The sequence below is a fragment of the Dasypus novemcinctus genome, chromosome 26 (assembly GCF_030445035.2).
Source record: "Dasypus novemcinctus isolate mDasNov1 chromosome 26, mDasNov1.1.hap2, whole genome shotgun sequence".
In the NCBI taxonomy this organism is placed as follows: Eukaryota; Metazoa; Chordata; class Mammalia; order Cingulata; family Dasypodidae; genus Dasypus; species Dasypus novemcinctus.
Window position 1 is genome coordinate 6,681,155 of NC_080698.1, and position 20,271 is coordinate 6,701,425.

The 20,271-nt window shown below is 53.1% G+C and overlaps 2 protein-coding genes across 8 annotated transcripts in view; one reads left to right on the forward strand and one right to left on the reverse strand.

The window, feature by feature from the left end:
- Window positions 1–20,271, reverse strand: part of FYCO1 (FYVE and coiled-coil domain autophagy adaptor 1) — an 83,791-nt gene that overhangs the window by 20,891 nt on the left and 42,629 nt on the right. For 4 of the 6 annotated variants that reach the window (XM_012523175.4, XM_071212020.1, XM_012523176.4 and 1 more), the window contains one exon: window positions 19,457–19,607. In XM_012523175.4, the coding sequence (XP_012378629.2) occupies window positions 19,457–19,607 (151 nt within the window). Of the gene's footprint in view, window positions 1–4,114; window positions 4,301–19,456; window positions 19,608–20,271 lie in introns of all 6 variants that reach the window. The other 2 variants (XM_004453162.4, XM_071212019.1) reach the window with 1 other exon arrangement.
- CXCR6 (C-X-C motif chemokine receptor 6) lies at window positions 963–14,051 on the forward strand. Of its 2 annotated transcripts, XM_004453169.5 has the most exons (3): window positions 963–1,062; window positions 10,052–10,131; window positions 12,884–14,051. In XM_004453169.5, the coding sequence occupies exon 3, from the start codon at window positions 12,905–12,907 to the stop codon at window positions 13,922–13,924; it is 1,020 nt and encodes a 339-aa protein (XP_004453226.3). In that variant the 5' UTR covers window positions 963–1,062; window positions 10,052–10,131; window positions 12,884–12,904; the 3' UTR covers window positions 13,925–14,051. The 2 variants fall into 2 exon arrangements, with proteins under 2 accessions (XP_004453226.3, XP_058144809.1); XM_058288826.2 differs by lacking the exon at window positions 963–1,062 and having other exon boundaries at window positions 6,609–10,131.

Sequence of the window (20,271 nt, forward strand, 5' to 3'; positions counted from 1 at the left end):
ACACCCATCAGGCGTGGACCGCCGCCCCTGGCCAGCAGGGAGCAGCTGCGGAAGAACGGCCACCGCCCTCCAGCTCCCCCTTAGTAAGGTGTGAACTCACTGAGGGGCAGTCGAGGCAGGTTAGGAGGCAGGGAAGGCGCTGGCAGAGCAAGGCCGAAACGGCTGGGACCCCGCGGGGCTGAACGTGGCCACGAGACCCCGCCTGGAGACCTGGGAGGGAAGGCCGCTGCTTGAGAACACGGCTCCAACCGCTACAGCCCGGAAACCTGCCAGACCCGGTCACCAGGTCCCGTTTGAAGCTCCCAGGCTCAAAAGCAGCCCCGGACAACTCCAAACAGAAAGGCCTCCCCACTGGTTCCCTGCAAGCAGAAACGGAAGGTAGAAACGGAAGGTAGAAAGGCAGCCAATCAGGGCAGCAGACGCTGGGAGCCTGCCTTAACGTGGGGGGGAGGGGCACGCGTCTCACCTGCAGCACACCTGCCCCTGCATCTTGGGTGTGTACTCTTTTCCTGCTTCTTAATAAACTCTTTACTCCCTTGCCTACCTATGGCATGTCCTTAAATTCCTTTATGTGACATAGCTAAGAACCTAGAAACCCAGAGAGTTCCACTAACAGGATTTAGTCCTTGGGCTGCTCCTTGAATGTGTATCCAGCCACTGATATGACAGAGATTTTCTTGCCAGCTGGGAGCTAACCCAGCAAAGCAATGCAAAAACCACCTTTTGGGGAGCAGGAGTGGCTCAAGCAGTTGAGTGCCCACCTCCCACATGGGAGGTCAAGGGTTCAGTTCCAGTGGCTCCTGAAGAGAGCAAAAAAAAAAAAAACAAAAAGCCCCCTTTCACGGAGCTTGCACAGCGGCTCTGCCTTGGCTGGGGGAGGGGCTCAGGCGTCCCACCAGGAAGGGCAGCCCGAGGCAAGGTGCAGGCTCCTCCTGGCCGGTCTGGTCTGGGCTCAGGCGCGCTCCCGGGTGTGCTCGCCGCCACTGCAGGAATCTGGGCGCCCTGTCTACGCCCTACGAACCAGGCCTCCCTCCCTGGAGTGCCACCACAGGACCGGGGCAGGTAAGTCGCTGCCCACCTTGATCGTTTCTTCACTGCTTTAGCTGCTTTTGCTGCGAGTGAGCTTCCCAGCTCAGCCTTCCCAGCCGGAAGGAGGGCAGGGACCACTGGTGGGAAAGGAGGGCAGGGACCACCGCGCGAGCCCTGGCCGCCCACTGCCTTGGGAGGGGCCCTGGGGCAGCAGCGAGGACCCAGGCTCTGCTCGCGGCTTTTGGAAGCTGTGCTTTCTTGAGTCGGCCCTTGCCCAGAAAACGCAGCCTTTCAACTGTTCGCTGTAGTGTTGTTGTTGTTACAGCAAAAAGACGATTTTAATGCTGCTGTAGGAAAAAGGGTTAGATGAAGAGTCACATAGTGGTGCTTCATGGTCGGCCGTCTGTGCTCTCTGTGTGCCAATATTCTACACCCAGGTCCTCACGTGGTGTCAGCTGCCAGTGGCTTCTGCAAATTAACTGTCAAAAACGAGAACAGACTCGCTCAGCGAGCTGGTCGCCACGGTGCGTTAGTCAGCCAAAGGGGTGCTGACGCCAAGTACCAGCACTCCGTTGGCTTTTAAAGAGGGCATTTTTGGGGTAAGAGCTTACAGTTACAAGGCCCTGAAGAGTCCAACTCAAGGTTACTTCCTTACCAAACTCTCGCCATGCTGAAGCAGATGGTGGGCGACTTCCGAGAGCGCCCAGCCTTCCTCTTCCTTCCTAAGGCTCCACGGGCCCAGCCTCTCCTGATCTCAGCGGGAGGCTGGCGGAGGGCTCGTCTCTCCTCCCAGGGCTTGCTCCTCTCCGGGCTCGGCCGCTCTTCTCAAGTCAGCCGTAAGCTATCAGGCGAATGGCTCACCTGGCTTCCCAGCGCTGCAGGACCAAGTCCCCTCCTCTTCTGTGTCTACGGAGCTCTCGATTCCTCTGTGTAGCTTCTCTGTTCCCCTTGGGTGAGTGTATATATATACACACATATATCCCACCCAGGGCATGGGTACTCAAACTGAGTTACCCCAATGACCTGGTCAACCCAAAGCCCTAATCCTAGTATAATTTAATCAAAGGCATCTCAGCTGAATCAAAACAATCAAAGAGTCTCACGCCCAGAGGCACAGACCAGTTTACAATCTCTTTCTGGAATTTGTAAATAATCTTGAACTGCCACATATGGATACCTTTCATAAACCTGAAGATAAAGCTGCAGTGTGGGATCTTGGGAGAATAATTAGGAAGAACGAAACAGAAAGCTACCAATGGAAATAAAAAGGCACCCTACAGTTTGGAACTGCTTGCTGGAATCTGAAGGAAGGGCATGTCTCAAGGACACCCAAGGCAGGAGCACGCACGAGTGCCCTGGGTGCTGGCCCGCGATCAGCCCCCCTGGCTCCAGGAGCAGGGACCGAGGGGCCCGCCGCCTGCCTGAGGCCAAGGGTGGGAGACGGGGGCCACGCAGGGCGAGAGCCGCTGCCCTTCACCGCGCGCCACCAGCCTCTTCCTCCGCCCTTCCCTGGATGAAGCCCTGGAGCTTCAGAGTCGAGATTATAGCTGTTCTGCTTGGAGCTTTAAAAGAAGTAAAAGGCGGCAGGGGTGCAATCCCCCGCACCACCTAAATATAAATAAATGAAATGAAATGAAATAGAAATTATCAATGCAATAGTATGTTGCACAGTGTGAGGATAGTGTTTTCTTGGCTCTTGTTGTGATTGTATCTATGTATACACGGACACAGCCCTGGGTGGTCATGTTTCAGGCGTACCTTACTGTAGAATGCATTAAAAAACATTCCAGCAGTGCCGTCAGCAGATGTGGAGGGATCAAACGTTTAGGAATGACTGCACACAAAAGCCAGGCCACTAGAGGGCACCCTATGACTGCGCCTAGCGCTCCTTGGGTTGCACTTGAACTCTTAGAAAAGGTGCCAGGAGACAAACCGCCCACAGGTGACAGCGGCCTGCTGCTAAGGATGGGGCCTTGTTGGCGGAGGGCACAAAACCGACGGTCAATTGGCTGGAGCCCCCTGCGGGAGGCCTGCCAGTCCGCCTGCTTGCGCGTCCCTCTGCATGGTCATCTCGGCAGCCCCAGGCACCCTGCCATGCACACAGCCTATGCTCAAAAACGTCCAGGTCACCTGCCTCCGAGTAACCTTTTTTCCCTGTCTCAAATGACCCCAAGTGAGGGAGGACATACCTAAGGTTCCACTTTAGAGCCGAGTAAGACAAAGTGGTGACCACCAACCAGGCAGCTGATGAGGGGGTCCCTCCGGGCGGCCAGTCCAGCAGCTCACGCCGACCCCAGCGGGGGTCATGGGGCGCCTCCAGCTTGGCCTCTAGAGCTGGAGCCCCAAGTCAAAACGCTGTGGCCTCTCCTTAATGACTGCACAAGCTCAGCTCTGCAGACTGCCCAGGGAACAGATTCTCTGGTCAGTGCTGTTTTCTGGCTGAGGAGGAAACAGATACCCAGAAAGCCCTTCTGTCCGAGACGTCTGGCTGCGCCCTGCCCTCGTCTGGCCGAGCACAGTGAGAAGTCTGTCCTGCTGGACTCCACAGGGACCTTCCGCCCCCCTGGTCATCAGCCTCCACCTGTGAACACCTTCAGCTGGAGAGATCGTGGGTAGAAAGCTGCGTGTGTCCCTAGCCACAGGTGGCCAATTAAATTTAAACAATTAGAATTAGGTAAACTAGGGATTGGACTCCTTGGTTGTACCAGCCCATACCGCAACTGCTCACTTGCCACGTGTGGCTACTGTGCTGACAGTAGAGACACAGCCAGGCCCACCACTGCAGCGGGCTCCACTGACCACGTGTGGCTACTGCGCTGACAGCAGAGACACAGCCAGGCCCACCACTGCAGCGGGCTCCAGTGACCAGCGCTGACTCACAAGGTCAGGCCAGCTCCCGCCGTGGACTGCACTCACGCTGGTATCTGGAGGCATCTATGTTGCTATTAAAAGACAAATTCACAGTAGTTTTCCTTTTTTAAGTAGCCTCCTTTTTGCCTAATAACTAACGCAAAGAAGAGCATATCTGGTATTGTTATTTCTGACGCTTGGTGACTACGGTCTGATCACACATGAATCTGCCCACCTCAGGACGAAGCCGAGCAAGCCAGGTCCACTCTCTGGCTGGCCCCGGGAGGCTGCTTTGCTGCGGCCCTTTAGTTGTGAACTCCTGCTTCGCGGGCCCGCCATCCACCAGAGCCTCGCAGTTAGATTCTCCTCCAACAGCAGTAACTGCCTCGGCCCTGGATTCTGGAACTTACACACGAATGCTCTGGAATGAGGGCAGCAGGTATGCAGGAAAGGTGAGCAGGTAACGCGGCAGGGACGGCTGCCTCTTCCCTTCTATCCCCCCCCTCCCCACCACATTCTACTCAGCAAATGCTTACTAAGTATTCCAGGGGAAATCGAAGACAACGCTACAGGATTGAGTACTCACCTGTAAGAGGTTTAGAATTTTGTTTCAAAGAAAAGGGAGGGTCTCTTAAGCCTTAAGCCCAAAGCACGAGCAACAGAAGAAAAAAATAGATAAATGAGACCTCTTCATAATAAACACTTGTGCACCTCAAAGGACAAGGCAGCCTACTCAATGGGAGAAAATATTTGGAAATACATATCCAACAAGGGTCTAATATCCATGATATTTAAAGAGATCCTACAACTCAACAATAAAAAGACAAATGACCCGATTAAAAAATGGGCAAAAGATTTCAAATTGGCATTTTTCTAATTATTACCAAGTGCCAACCAGCAATGCATTTGGAAAAAGACTTGGACCAAAAGGGGGAAATAGTAGATACAAAAGCGTTTTTACGGCTAAGAGATTTCAGAGTGAGTCAGAAGGTACTTCCAGAGGGTATGCTTATGCACGTCTCAGGAGGATCTCTTTAACTGCCACGATAAACAGTGCCTCAAGCAGGGGTGCTCCTGCGGGCTCTAGAGACATCTGGACAGACAACTCCGGGACAGACAGGCAGGGCAGACAATCCCAGGAATTTGGCACCCTGTCGGGGCCTCACCTTGGAATATATAACCTATCCCCGCAATGCATCTGGGTTGGACTCATAATTTTCCTACACATGGCTCTTCTGCCCCTTTTATTTGAGCCTATAATCAGCACTACACCCACTAAATGTATGTCCCAGAGACTTAAATCTTCTGGCTGTTCACATGCCGATGGAGCCCTGCATCTCCGCAGAGCTGCAGCCAGCACCTGCCCTCCAGTTCACTGGACTCACCCAGGACAACAAACAAAAGGATGACGATGGACAAAGCCATCCCCCCAAAACAAAGAGAATCTACAACGGCAAGCAAGACAGTTCCATCCATTTGCTCCATGGGGTCTAAGCGCCTCTCAACTGGAAGCAGAGTGGGCATCACCACCCCCAAATCCTAATGAACAAACGTACGGAGGGGATGCAAACTATGGACTAAGGTAGACTTATTATTTTAGCAATGGAAGAACTTGTATCATTGATATAAAGGCAGTGGCCACGGGGGGGGCGGCGGCGGGGAGGGAAGGAGAAGGAAGAACAGGTATAACATGGGGCATTTTTGGGACACTGGGATTGCTCTGCATGATACTGCAATGACAGATACTGGCCATTATACATTTTGCCAAAACCTAGAAAATGGTACAGTGCAAAGTGTAAATCATAATGTAAACTACAGACCATGGTTAGTAGCAATGCTTCAATATACGTTCATCAATTGTAACAAAGATGCCACATTAATGAAAGATGTTATGAATAGGGAAAAGTACGGGAGGGGGAGGGGTGTTTCATGTAATCTATGTAGTATATAACTATGTAATCTAAAGCTTCTCTAATAAAAAAATTTAAAACATGTTCAACATCACTGCCTATTAGGGAAATGCAAATCAAAGGTACAAGATATCATTTCACACCTATTTGAATGGCCACTATTAACGAAACAGAAAACTACAAGTGTTGGAAATGATGTGGAGAGACAGGAACCCTTATTCACTGCTGGTGGGATTGTAGGCTGGTGCAGCCACTGTGGAGGGCTGTCTGGCAGTTCCTAAGGAAGTTAGATACAGATTTGCCATGTGACTCAGCAATACCGCTACTAGGTAGGTATATACCCAGAAGAACTGAGAGCGGTGGCATGAAGAGACATCTGCACACCAATGCTCATGGTGGCATTATTCACGATTTCCAAAAGATGGAAACAACCCAGGTGTCCATCAACTGACGAATGGATAAACACACTGTGGTATATACACGTGATGGAATATTATTCAGCTATAAAAATAAACTCATGAGCCATATGACAACGTGGATGAACCTGGAGGATTATGTTGAGTGAAGCAAGTCAGACACAAAAGGACAAATCACTGCACGACTGCACTTTTATGAGATAAGTATAAAGAGCAAAGTCAGGGAGTTCATAGCTAGAATATAGGTCACCAGAGACTCGAATGTGGTTAGAGAATGGAAGGTTGAGACCTAATCTGTGCAGAATTGGTAAAAAGCTGTTTGGAAATGTTCGGAAATAATGAAAGCACGTCACAGATCTGTAATTAGTAGCACTAATATATGAGTATGCTAGTGGGGTTTTTTTGTTTTTCTTTTTGAGTAATGCAAAAGATCTAATAGGGACTGAAATGCTGAATGTGCAACTTGGTGATTATACCAAATGTGAGATAGAACTACAGTTAGTCGTAATACTTTGACAATGGTCTTTCATAATTTGCTACAAATGTTTCCTAACAATGCAAGGTATTTTTGGTGGGGTGACGCATGGGAGCCCCATATGATGTTACGCATATTTGTTTTCTAAGTTCACAACTTCTACTATACTTACTGTTTAAGTATGTTCATCTATGAATGATACGCTTCAATAAATTGTTTTTAAAATGAAAAAGAGGCCCTTGAAACAATTAGCGCTATAATTAGCTAGTAGATAATAAAAGGTACTTTGTAAAGTATTAATAGTTGAAATAAATTTCTGATCCAAAAATTGGGAGTGGCTCCATTCCCTGCATTTAGTGCAAGTCTTGTATACTATATAAAATGCCCCACTGGAGACAGTTACGACTAATACAACGCTTCTCTCTCAGATATACATATTCCCGCACTGACACACACACAGACACATGGAGGGGCACACGCAGTCAGGAAGGGCACCAGGGTGAGGCTTCTGCTTTCTCCATGGAGCCCAAGGGACTGGCTAAGAGAAAAGCAAAAGGGTGAGTGTGTTTGCCAAAGAAGCCTCAGGCTGTTCTAACAAGGACCTGTCCTGAATGATAGAGTTGGCTTGTCCTTGGGAAAAAGCCAATTCTCAAATCTTAAAAAGATTCTAAAATGTCATACTGGCTCACTTTAAAGGGCTAGTCTGTCCCCAAACTGTCTCTTTCAGAAGGATGGATGCTTGGGACCATCTCTCTTTTAGTATTTGGTTCAGCCTACTCATCTGTTGATTCTTCCATCAGTCCCATCCATCCATCCATCCATCCATCCATCCATCCATCCATCCATCACCATCCATCCATCCATCCATCCATCCATCCATCCATCCATCCAGAAGAACATATTCTAGTAGCACACAGTTCCTATCCTCAGAGAATACTTCATTCATTTGTATCAGCTTGATAGAAATGCAGCTTGAGTAAGTTAATTCAAGAAGAGACTCGACCCTCACATCTATGGCCAATTAATTTTTGCCAAGTTTACTACTCAGTGGTGAAAGAATACTCTTTCAGCAAATGGTGCTGGGAAAACTGGATCTCCATATGCAAAAGAATGTAGGTAAACTCCTACCTCACACCATACGCAAACATTAATTAAAAATGGATCAAAGGGCGGCAGACTTGGCCCAGTGGATAGGGCGTCCATCTACCACATGGGAGGACCACAGTTCAAACCCCGGGCCTCCTTGACCCATGTGGAGCTGGCCCATGCGCAGTGCTGATGTGTGCAAGGAGTGCCGTGCCACGCAGCGGTGTCCCCCGTGTAGGGAAGACCCACGCGCAAGAAGTGCGCCCCATAAGGAGAGCCGCCCAGCGTGAAAGAAAGTGCAGCCTGCCCAGGAATGGTGCTGCACACACACAGAACTCACACAACAAGATATCACAACAAAAAGAAACACAGATTCCTGTGCCGCTGACAACAACAGAAGCGGACAAAGAAGACACAGCAAATAGACACAGAGAACAGACAACTGGGGTGGGGGGGGGGGAAGGGGGAGAAAAAATAAATGGATCAAAGATCTAAATATCAGAACCAAAGCCAAAAAACTCCTAGAAGAAAACATAGGGAAGCATCTTCAAGACTTTGTGTTAGGCAACGGTTTCTTAGATTTTTACAAGCAAAAGTAACGAAAGGAAAAATAAATGGAACTTAATCAAAATAAAGCACTTTTGAGCATCAAGGACTTTATGATGAAAAGTAAAAAGGTAACCTATAGAATGGGAGAAAGTATTTAGAAACCACATATCTGATAAGAGTTTAATATCCAAAATATATGAAGAAATCCTACAACTCAAGAACAGAAAACCAAACAATCCAAAAAAACTTGAACAGACATTTCTCCAAAGAAGATACACAAATGGCCAAAAGCACACTGGCTCTATATCATAGCCATTAGGGAAATCAAAGCCACAAGAGATACCATTTCACAACTACTAGAATGGTGACTCTTACAAAAAAAAGGAAAAAGGAAAACAAGTGTTAAGAGAGGATGTGGAGAAAGAGGAACACTCATTCATTGTTGGTAGGAATGTAGAATGGTGGAGCTGCTGCAGAAGACAGTTTGGCAGTTCCACAGAAAGTTAAGTATAGAATTACACATATGACCTGGCAATCCCACTTCTAAGTATATACCCAAAAAGAACTGAAAGCAGAGATTTGCTCACTGATGTTCAGAGCATCATTATTCAGAATTACCAAAAGATGGAAGCAACCCAAGTGTCCGTCAATTGATGAATGGCTAAACAAAATGTGGCATATATACACAATGGGATATTACTCAGCTGTAAAAAGGAATGAAGCTGATACATGAGACAACAGGGATGAGCCCTGAAGACATCACATTGAGTGAAATAGGCCAGACACAAAGACAAATGCTGTATGACTTCACTTATATGCAATAATTAGAATATGCAAACTCAAGAGTCAGAAACTAGAACACGGGTTACTAAGGGCTGAGATGGGGATAGTGAACAGGGAGTTAATGCTTAATCAGTACAGCTTCTGTTTGGGGTGATGGGAAAGCTTTAGGAATGGATGGTGGTGATGGCAACAAAACACCATGAACGTAATTAACACCAGTGAATTGTATATTTGAAAGTGCTTAAAATGGAAAATACATATGTGTGTGTGCATATACAAAGAATTAAAAAAAATTTTAATCTATACACGGTTTGGATCGTGGAGACCAACTACCAGAAGCGTGCTGGGATCTAGTCAAGCGTCCCGTGTCTGGAGCGTGCCAGGAGTGGGTGTGCCCGGCTGCCCGGGGAACCGAGCGGCGTGGGCCTAGGGGCAGGGCCGCGGCAGACCCTCTGCAGCCCCACCCGGGAGCTGCCTGGGACGCTGGTCTGGCCTGGCGGAGGCCTGGATCTTGACCTGCGCAGGCCAGCTACGAGCAGTGTGGATCCGGGCAGTAGTGTGCAGAGTTCTCATCTCCGAGCCGGGGAGGGTGCCTTGTCGGCAGCGCTGCTCCGAGGGCGGGCAGCCATCACCTATGCAGGTCTGTGTGCACACAGCGCCCAGAGCAGAGCGGGGGTCAGGCACGAGCAGAGGATGCAAATGCCAGCCCCTCCAGCGCCTGCCAGGGCCAGACCCTGCCGCTCCTGTCAGTTCACACATGCACCCTCAGGTGCTGATAAAGATAAGCCTGAAGCCAGGATGGAGGGGGTGGAGAATGAGGTATCACAGCCCCCACTTCGTATCTCTGAGCCCCAAAGGGGTCATGTGGATTCTGATCTGCGGGATGGGGATGGGGTGGCTCTCTTAAAAATCATCAACCGAGGGCTCTTAAAAAATGTTTAACGGAAACGCAGACCACATCACAGAGAGCTGGAGGCAGACCCTGCTGCCAGGAGTGAGCTGTCTGGAAGAGGCCGACAGTGCATCTCTGCTGGTGAGTCACTTGCCTTTCTCTCCGTATTTAACAGAAAGGAGGGAGGATGGATGGGGTTCTGGGACGCCAGCCTGCAGCGGCTCTGGAGCCCAATCCCACCTCTGCCGCTCGCTGCCGGAAGGGGGAGGGAATATGAAAGCGACTTGATGTGATCCCAGGGGCACAGGGAGTGCTCGGAAGTGGGGGTACTACTAGTAACGGCAGAACTGGACACCCCGGTGAGGTGTGGAGAGTCCACGCACTGCCTATCTTTGTTCACTGAATAATCGTTCTGGTTTCCTTCCATTTCTTTGCATTTTATAAGAAAAGCTATTATCTCAAATTAGCATTTATTTCTTGAGTCTGTAGAAAAATATAGAGGAGGGAAAAAACCCCACATCAAACAGTCCATAATTCCGCCAGACAGCAGTGAACTGCTGATAAAATTTGACAATTTTTCTGTTTCAAAAAATATATTGTAGTTAAAATCATACAGCTTACCAGATTCTTGAACAAGGGTCTACAGAACCCTCAGAACTGCAGGTATTTGCTGTGTGTGTGCATTATCTTTGAGGAAAAGGCTCATAGCTTTTGAGATCCTTGAAAGGACTTATGGCCAACAAGGGTAAGAATCACGGCCAATTTTACATCCTTTCTGCCATGTGTCACTATCATAGCAACAGCTAATACTTACTTTGCATATTTACTTTGTGCTCGCAATGCTCTGAGCAATGTAAACATATTATGTTTTCCCCAATTATTAAAAACTCTCCCTAAAGCTTTTAGTAATAATCCATTTTATGTCTAAATTATAATTTGCTTCATTTATCTATTATCAGACATTCAGATGATTTCCAAAGTTGTATATATTATTTTTCCCAACTAAAAGTCAACTAACTACAGTGCATAGGATTTTGGTTAGAGAAAATAAAGAAATGAATATACGTTTGTTTTTAACATTTTCTAGCATGTAAAGTCATTATTAATACTCTCTCTGCACAGCACTGTGTAGTCCCACAGTGCTGTGGGACTACATGTAATATTACATTTTACCAAGTATTACTATTACATATTACATATTACATTTTACCAAGTATTACTAACGAGTATTTGGTAATATACTGGCTCCTTTGAGGAAATGTGTAATGCCAGTGTGAGTCGGCATCTAGCAACAGAGAGGGACAAAAATCGAAAGACTAGAGGAAGTCAACCAGAAAGGGACAGTACGACATTATTTTTAAGAAAAGCAATGCAGCCCGTTTCATATTCTAAATGATGGAAAAGAAGTCTTTGTCCCTATTTGAAGCAAACACACATACATCCTTACTTGACTTGCTTAGCCTGGCACCCCAGGAAGCTGGTGGGGTGTCACGTCCACTGGGTGGCCTGCCTCCCTGGTGAGCCAGTAACATTCTGTGGTCTCGGGCCAGCAACCATGCACTGAGGAGCAGCACCCTGCTCTCACCCCAGAGGCGAGGTTCTCCTTGCTGGAGATAAGGGTGCTTTGGCCTCAGGAAGGACTGAGGCAGGCAGCACTCACTGTCAGGGGACGTCCCCAGGGGGACTGAAAAGGGAGGTGACCTCCGCTTTCACGTGCCCTTGCCTGGCTGTCAGTATCTTGACTTTGCTAAGTTTGCAGGGATTCTGCCCCAGTGCCTCCCCTTCCTAAAACATCTCCTGGAGGTGCTTGAGGGATACGGCACAAGGTCACAGGAAGTGAGCTCCTGCATGTCGTGTCACTGCAGGTCCCTGGCACGGCCTGGCCCAGGGCTGCTCCTGCTCCCGAGCCACAGGTTACGTCGCCCCGTGTCCTGTCTGTGGTCCTCAGCACGTTGTCCCAGGACAGAGAAAAGGGTCAGGAGAAAGAGCAGTGCTGGAGGGCCGGGGGCCCCAGGCAAGCAAGCAGCCGTGTGGCCTTTGCTCCAAGTGTCCCCGCTGGGGCGCACCCACCTGGCGCTCCGTTTCCACCGGTCTCCTGTGTGTTAAAGTCGACCCCTAAGCCCCTGATCATCAAAGCTGAAGGCACGTCCCGTTCTGGGGAAGTCTGCCTTGTAAGAGGCTCCTGGAGGCTGGGACACACCTGCCGGTGGTGTGTCTAGCCAGGTGAGAGGGTAAAGGGGAAGTTTTGAGTTGGGGGGTGAGGGACCCTCCCACTTGCCAGCCGTGAGGCCGGGGCCGGGGCTGTGCCATGCCTTCGCCGCCCACCAGCTGCCTTCTGTAATATAAACGGCTCAGAGCAAGAAAAGGCAGGAAGGCCTGCCCTTCCCAAGCAGGTTCACCCCAGAACCTCCTGGGAGGGGCACCTGCGTTAGCTGCCCCAGGGAACAGTTCAGGGCTCTGGATTAACAAGAAATGGGGCACGGGCTGGGTGGGCAGTTGCTGTGAGGCATTGGGGGGGTAGGGAGACAGGCCCCCCATTAAAAAGCTGAGCTGCACCTCAACAAGGGCACTGTGCCCTACGTCATTTAACCAGATGGCAACCTCTGTTTTCAAAACGACTTGGCACAGGCTTTATGAAATGCATGTGGGGTCGGCTAGTGGGGTGTCCCAGGTCGGTGGTCCTGGGGACCTCGGGACTAACGAAGGGTCCCTCGTCCTAGCTGAGGACTTCCCCTCCCCCGGGGCTGTCTCGAGCACCTGGACTGGGCTGTCGCTGAGCGTAACAGTGCAAGGGGGTAGGGAAGGACTGCTTTCCCCCTACACGGGCAACAGCGGGGGAGCAGTGGGAAGAGCGGGAGGACCCCAAACGCAATGCCTGCGCTTCTGCTTGCAGACGCCCTGCTGCTCTGACACCATGGAGAACGAGGACTACGACGAGAACCTCACCCTTGCGGACGCCAGCAGCCAGGAGCACGAGCGCTTCCTGCGCTTCCGCCAGCTGTTCCTGCCCTGCATGTACGCGGGCGTGTTCGTCTGCGGCCTGGTGGGCAACTCCCTCGTGCTGGTCATCTACGTCTTCTACCAGAAGCTGAAGAGCCTGACCGACACGCTCCTGGTGAACCTGCCGCTGGCCGACCTGGTGTTTGTCTGCACGCTGCCCTTCTGGGCCTACGCCGGCATCCACGAGTGGGTCTTCGGCAAGGTGGTGTGCAAAACCCTGCTGGGCATCTACACGCTCAACTTCTACACCTCCATGCTCATCCTCACCTGCATCACGGTGGACCGCTTCCTCGCGGTGGTCCGGGCCACCAAGACCTACAACCAGCAGGCCAAGTGCACGGCCTGGGGCAAGGTCATCTGCGCGTCGGTCTGGGCGAGCTCGCTGCTGGTCTCCTTGCCGCAGGTCATCTACGGCGACGTCTTTCATCACGACAAGTCCGTCTGCCGTTACCACAGCGAGTCCATTTCCACGGTGGTCCTTGCCACCCAGATGACGCTGGGCTTCTTCCTGCCGCTGCTGACCATGATGGCCTGTTACCCGGTCATCATCAAGACGCTGCTCCGTGCCCGAGGCTTCCGGAAGCACCGGTCCCTGAAGATCATCGTCCTGGTGGTGGCTGTGTTCCTGCTGACCCAGACGCCCTACAACCTGGCGAAGCTCGTCCGCAGCACGCGCTGGGAGTACAGAGCCATGACCAGCTTCGACTACGCCATCGTGGTGACGGAGGCCGTGGCCTACCTGCGGGCCTGCCTGAACCCTGTGCTCTACGCCTTCGTCGGCCTCAAGTTTCGCAAGAACTTCTGGAAGCTCGTGAGGGACCTCGGCTGCCTCCCGTATCTCGGGACCATAAGCCAGTTCAAGTCTTCCGAGGACGGTTCTAAAACCTGTTCTGCCTCTCACAACGTGGAGGTCACCAACATGGTCCAGGTGTAGGCCCGTCAGGGCGTGGAGAGCGGCTCAAGGACTTAGAGAAGCATGGCTGTGTCCTCTGGACGAGACGACGAAGGCTTTGTAGCTTGTGCTAGGAAACTGTCAGGGCTTTGCTTCCTCCGTCCCCGTGAATGCTGACACCAAGGGATGGACCTGTGACTCTTAAGATCTTGGGGGCCCCTTTGCTGGAGATGGGACTGAGGACTGAAGTGGGGAGCACAGCTGACAGAGCTGGGGCTGGGGGGTGACACTCTGGGCTCCCAAATTCAGAACACTCTTCTGGCTATGGGACAAGCAGGGGAGATGAGGGCAGCCGTGAAAACCAGTGCTGGCCCGTAGGGCTCAGACTCCGAACAGAAACGAGATCAGGCCTTGCCTCCCCTGTGGCTTGACTTTCACACAGCTAGATGCTTATGCCCGCTTTGGTTAATCCTGAAAGGACTGGTAGTGGGAGTACAAAGGGGCCGCACAAGCTTGAGCAGGCTGAGCATTCCAGCAATCCCTGGAATGCTAGAAAACGGGCAGGGCAGGGTTTAAGACTGTCATGAATCTAAGCAGCATTTCTGAGATCCTCCTTGGTAGGTGTGTGCATTTTAAAACTGAGTCATCCAGTAACTGTTGCGTGCCCGTGCAGGCACATGTAGCGCACGTGCATTAAAGAGCATATGATTTTCATGACTAAGAAATAAAAATTTAAAAAGGCTCCAGAGTGCTTTTATTCTTAGGTGCATGCTATTCTCAAGTGGTATGCCTGGAATCTACAAAAATGGTAGCCGTGAGCTCAGGGCACAGGAAGTTAAAACAGTAAATTTTCAGGATGCTGTCCTATCAAGGAAATGGAAAATAGCAGTGAAAATAATAGCTCAGCTCCTTAACTGTGGCTTCCAACCTGCCCAAAGTGTGGAAGTGTGCTGATGTTTTACAATACGGTCACAGGATGTGGCAGAGCTTTAAGTGTCAGAGTTTACTGTCTACTTCTCAGATCCTACCCGTCTGTCCAGCAGGCTTAAAGAAGCCTTCTGGGCTCCCGCATTGCGAAAGCACCCCGTGAAAGGCGGAGAATGAACAGACAAACAGGGGACACAGGGAGGTGGGCCACCGGGGGCCTTGCGGTGTGGTCTGGGGGCTGGAGAGACCACAGAGGCGTCCCACCCCACACTACCAGGTGGTTATCTCCTACATCTGACTGCCTGCTTCCCTTCTTTTGGGTGAAACATGGATGCTAACAGCTTACGTCTCAGGGCGGGTGTGAGAGCACACATAAAACACTTAGCAGGGTTTGTTTCCAAGGACAGGAGGGCTCCAAACACTGGCAGAGCTCGTTTTACTCACAAGCACTAAGGCTTGCGCAGAAGCCCTCTGTGTCACCCAGGGGTTAGCGAAGCGGTGGAGGACAGGCACGTGACATGCTGCGGGCACCCTGGCCACCAAGCAGGCGGCCCTGCAGGGCTCGTGCAATCCTACTACCTTGGTGCAGCCCCCAGGAGAGCGCCTTCCCTGTGTTCAGGCCACGCGGCCCTCTGAGTGCTTCCTCAGGCCACAAGAGCTGCCCTTTCATGACAAGGCTGATATTTACCTTCTTTCAACTGGCTTCAAAGGGCAAGTTTCTGCCAGCCCTTTGCGCTTTCTTCTCTTGCTGAATGTTTCTGACACAGGGGCTACAAGTCTCTGGCTTCCCTGACAGTGTCCCAGCCCAGGAGGCAGAGGCCTCGACTGGGGAAGGAAGACGTGGTGAGTTGGAAGGCAAGGGGCTGGTGGCATCTCCGTGGGATGCTGATGCTAGAGCCGCCCGCTAGGGAAGCAGCGTGGACTGACGGGAAAGCAGGGCTTTGGGGTCTAGGCATGGGTTCAGGGACAGCTCCACCGCTGTGTGTCCCTGGGCAAGTGATCCGGCCTCTCCGAGCTCCCATTTCACTGTCCACATCACTGTCCACACGGCCCACGGAGTGAAAGACACTGTAACCACGAACTTGCTTTACAGAGGAACCAATGTCAGGGGCAGGAGGGCCCAGGCTGCCCTGCAGACCCGCTCGCACGTGCCAGGTGGTGATGCAAGAGGCCTGAGTGCGGAGGGCTGGGGGGTGCTGGGGAAGGCGCCGGGCCGGGCCTGGGCCCTGGCTGAGCTGAGGCGGCCTGGGGGTGGCGTTGGGGTCTGCAGGTGAAGCGCGGGCTCCCCCGACTGTCTTCTCAATACCCAGGCGGAGATGGGGGCAGGTGCCCGTCAGCTCCTGCCTGGAAGAGGTGCTGAGCACACAGCACATCTGAGATGTGGCGAGGGCCAGGTGACACTGCCGGGGCCACTTGGGACTCGGAGCCCAGGTGCTCTCAGCAAGTGTTTTGGACTGACGCGGTGGAGGCACAAGGAGCAGACCCTGAAGGCAGAGCACAGCGCGCAGGCCGGGGCTGGCCAGGGCGCTGGCTCTAGCCCTCTCCTCCAAGTGTGTCCCCAGGGCATCACCTCGGCCGTGGCCCATGGCAACTCACGAGGCTGCTTCCAAGGAGGGCTGGCCTCATCGTGGGGACACGGGCTAGTGTGTCCTGCCAGAGCTCACGTGGCAGGGCTGGGCCACCTTCTCTGCTCTGACAGGCTGGCCGGGGAAGCTTCGTGCCACGGCTGGCCTGCCAGCTCCCTGCCAGCTCTGCCCGCAGACAAAGGGGGAGACGTGGGGTTAACCCTGCACAGGTGGCTTCTCAGCCTTTAACCATCAGCACCATATCCTGTTCTTGCTTTTGTTTCTGAGGCACCAGGCGTCATGCATCCTTGCTGGTGACAAACCCACCACAGCGCCCTGAAAACCATGACCATGAGGTACTACCCGTTCTGATGCAATTACTGGCAAAGGACGCTGCCGCCGCTTGGGGACAGTCCCTGCGGGTGAATTCAGGCTCACGAGAGCCAATGACTTTCCTCTGAGGGGCTGCTGGGCTAGGACGTGCCTGGTTTGGGGCCCACGGCTGTTGACACGCATGGCTCCACCGACGCCGCTGCCGGGGCCGAGCCGTTGTGAGAGCAGCACGCCTCCCGAGGGGGCTCGCCCGGCGCGGGCCTGGCGCTGGGCTGCACACACGCTCTCACTAAGGCCTCCTGGCAAGCCTGGCGGGTGGCAGGGACCCGGGCTCAGGGAGACGGTGCTGCCCGAACATGGGGCTTGGGGCTGGCGACGCAGGGCTCTGACCAGGCGTGTCTGACTCTGCAGCGCACGCTCCACCTGCTGCAGTCGGCTCATCCATGACCGGAAGGGGAAACCAGGCTTCGAGGAGGCTGCGCCGGGGTGGCGGCTGCGCAGAGCCCCAGGGAAGGGAAGCCCAGCCCCTCCTGGCCCAGTTCACCAGCTGACACCTCCGTGCTGAGGACCGCCGGACACCTGGTCGATGGGGTTGCCTGAGGGAGCCCGCCTTAGAGAGGGGAGATGTGTATGGTGTCCAGGGCCCTAAAAGAACATCACCTGTTCACCAGATGCAAGGGGACGGCACGAGGACACCTGGACATCCGGGTGGGCCATGGCGTCCCCGGGGGTCTGCAGCACCCACCAGGTCTCCTGGCAAGGCTGGCCTGGGGACCGCTTCCTGTCCCATCGCTGCCAAGTGGGGAAGGCAAGCAATGCCCTTACCCTAAGAACGTGCACATGGTGGGGCGGGCAGGGGCACCGGGAAGGCAGGTAGTTGAGGACGAGCAGGTGGGAAACGGGGACCTGGAGAAGACAGCTGAACTCTTCAAAAGGGAGAAGGCCTGGGTGCAAAGCTAGCTTGGACACGGCCTGTGACCTTGAATGAGGCTTTGGTACGTTTCCCTGTGAAATGGGATGGAAATCCCTGCTCCCTGAAAGGCTGTGTGGGGTCTCAGTGAGGTCGGCTGTAAGCTGCTGGTGCAGGGAAGGCTCATCCCAGGGAGGAGTCCCGCTCCTGGCCAAAAGCCTGTGTGACCTCGCAGGCTGCCAAGGCCACCAGCAAGGCTTTACCTGACCCACCCCACGTGGCCCTGGTGCACCTGTGCAGGTGCCCTGCAGCCTCTGAAGGGAGGTGTTGCCAGGGCCCCTACAGGTGCCTGCGGGCCGAGCCCCAGGCCCGCCCCAGGGGCCCTGCTGAGCCTCCTCGAGAGGGAGGGGGCTGTAAGGCAGTCTTCTCCACTGTGACTCAGGCTCTAGTGTAAACCGCAGGAGCCTTCTGTGTGGCCCCCAGTAGTGACTGACCCCCCCAGCCCGTACTGGCCCGTCTGACACTTGCCTGGTGGCGTCACTCGGGGGGAGAGCAGCACTTTCCTCCAAGTTAACCTCTTGCTGATGCTATTGCAATCAGGGACTAAGGCTCAGCAGCACCGTCCATTCTGGCCTGATGGTCTTAACTGGCTATTCCTGACACCTGACAGATGAGCACCTGCAGTGCTTACCCCGAGCAGCCTAATTCCTTCCTGGACTTGTACTTAACCAGTGCTTAATCCCTCTGGGATCACTTTTTGCCTTGGATTTTCTTATTTTTTTCTCTATGCTTCCTGCCAGGATGCTGAAGCAAATCCAGGGCTCTATAGCTCCACTTTCCCAGACTCTGGCTTTTTTGTTTGGGTATTTGGAAATAAACGTAAAAGAAAGCTACCAGGGAATCTCGGGTTCATCTCTAGCTCATGCACAAAGCAGGGGGTCTTAACTAGCCCGGGGTCCGCTCTGCCCCCAAACAGGAAGCTCTGGGGCCTGCAGGCCCCCGCCAGCCAGTCCCAGACTGGCCCTGGAGCCCCAGGGCTGCCATACTGGCAGTTTCCTTTCCCTGGAACGGTTCCTGATTTCCCAAGGCCAAAAACACCTTTTTTGCTAGCGGTCAGAGCACCTTCTGTTTTTGTTCCTACTGGGAAAGGGGAAGGGGAAGGGTGATGGAGACGCAGGGAAACGCGGGGTGGCCACCTTTGCACGCATGCCGCAGCCAAAAGTGGGGTCCCCAGGCCGGCGGCTCCTGGGCCAGCTCAGCTGACCACCTCCCCACCTGGCTGGGAGTCATGCCAGACAGGGCAGAGCTGCCGGGGGCGAGGGCAGAAGTCGGCTCGGGGCCGGTGGAGGGGACATGCCTGGGACCCTTGGGCCACGGGGCGGGGGCAGCGCTGCAGGTGATCAGTCGGAAGGCCTCAGGTGGCGGGAACCGGCCTGCCCACACTGTCGTTGCTTTTAGACCTTGGGGGCCTGGGTGGGCTCACGTGGAGCTGAAGGGAATTCTTACAGAACACATCTACCCAAGATCACTGGAACTGCATCCAAGTTTCCTTTCTCAGAGCACTGTTACTGAGCCTACTTAGCAGTTCCAAAAAGAAAAACGTGTTTTTTAAAGGGCAGCACAGCAAGAGTTCTCCAAGCCTAAACGGGATTCCTGAAACCTGCCGGGAACCTCCTGAGCCCTGTGCTCTTCAAGGGCTGCCCTATCCCGAAGTCTGCTCGGAGGCACCTTCCCTCCAGCCAAGAAGTCAAGCTTGTGACCCAAGCCCCAGTTTCCTGGTCCTTTGGCAAGACCAGGCCTCTAATTAGCCCTCTGGAAACCGCGGTGACGTCTACTCACTGTTCGGCCACATTTGGGTCCAGGGAACCGGTTTCAGTGGGCGTTCCAGGCAGGGAAGAGCCGGACTCCTGTATCTCACACAGCTCCTCGTCCGTGATGATGTCAAACACAGCATCGTCGGGCGGCCTGCACTCTGGGCTGGTGCCTGGCCCTGGAGGTAGCGCAGGAGAGAAGAGAGATGCACCGTCAGGCACGGGGCGGGGAGCACAGGAGGGCAGCTGTGCAGGGCAAGCTAGCAAGACACACTCGATGCTCATCCGGCTGATGGGGATTCTGTCCAGAGGAGAGAGGAGTGGCTGCTGGGACATTCCAGAAAAGCAGAGGAGGGGACCACAGACGAAATGGAATGCAACACTTGAGACTTTTCAAAGTCGGGGGCTTAGAGAGTTTGGAACCTTTTACATATTTTCTGAAGCCCTTTATTTAGAGGGAAAGAGCTCATCAAACCTTACCAGAAAAGAGCCTAACAACACAGAAAACACGCTCCATAAGGCAGCACCTACTTATGCCTTTTGAAAGCAGAATTCCGTCAGGCTGCATTTTCTCCCCAGCCCCCCTCCCTGTGCTGAGGAGCTGAGCAGGCACTGCGCTTCTGACCCGGGACCTACGCCTACCCCTGGGGGCTGCTCAGCAGGAAGGACCCGGCATGGGCGCTCTGCCAGCCACGCACCACAAGTGCCCACTGCACAGCTCAGGGAAGATGGGGTGGCAGGTGTGACGCAAGCCAGAAAGATGAGAGGAGGTGGCAGGAAACCTAAGAAATCAAAACAAGCGGCCTCAGCACTCTGGCACGGTGCTACCCTCCGTCACTGCTG

Excerpts from the sequence above, each read along its gene's own strand:
- CXCR6 (XM_058288826.2), top strand. The coding sequence starts at position 10,033 with ATGTTTAACGGAAACGCAGACCACATCACAGAGAGCTGGAGGCAGACC. Across the intron at positions 10,132-12,883 it reads CCGACAGTGCATCTCTGCTG|ACGCCCTGCTGCTCTGACAC; the intron begins GTGAGTCACTTG and ends TTCTGCTTGCAG.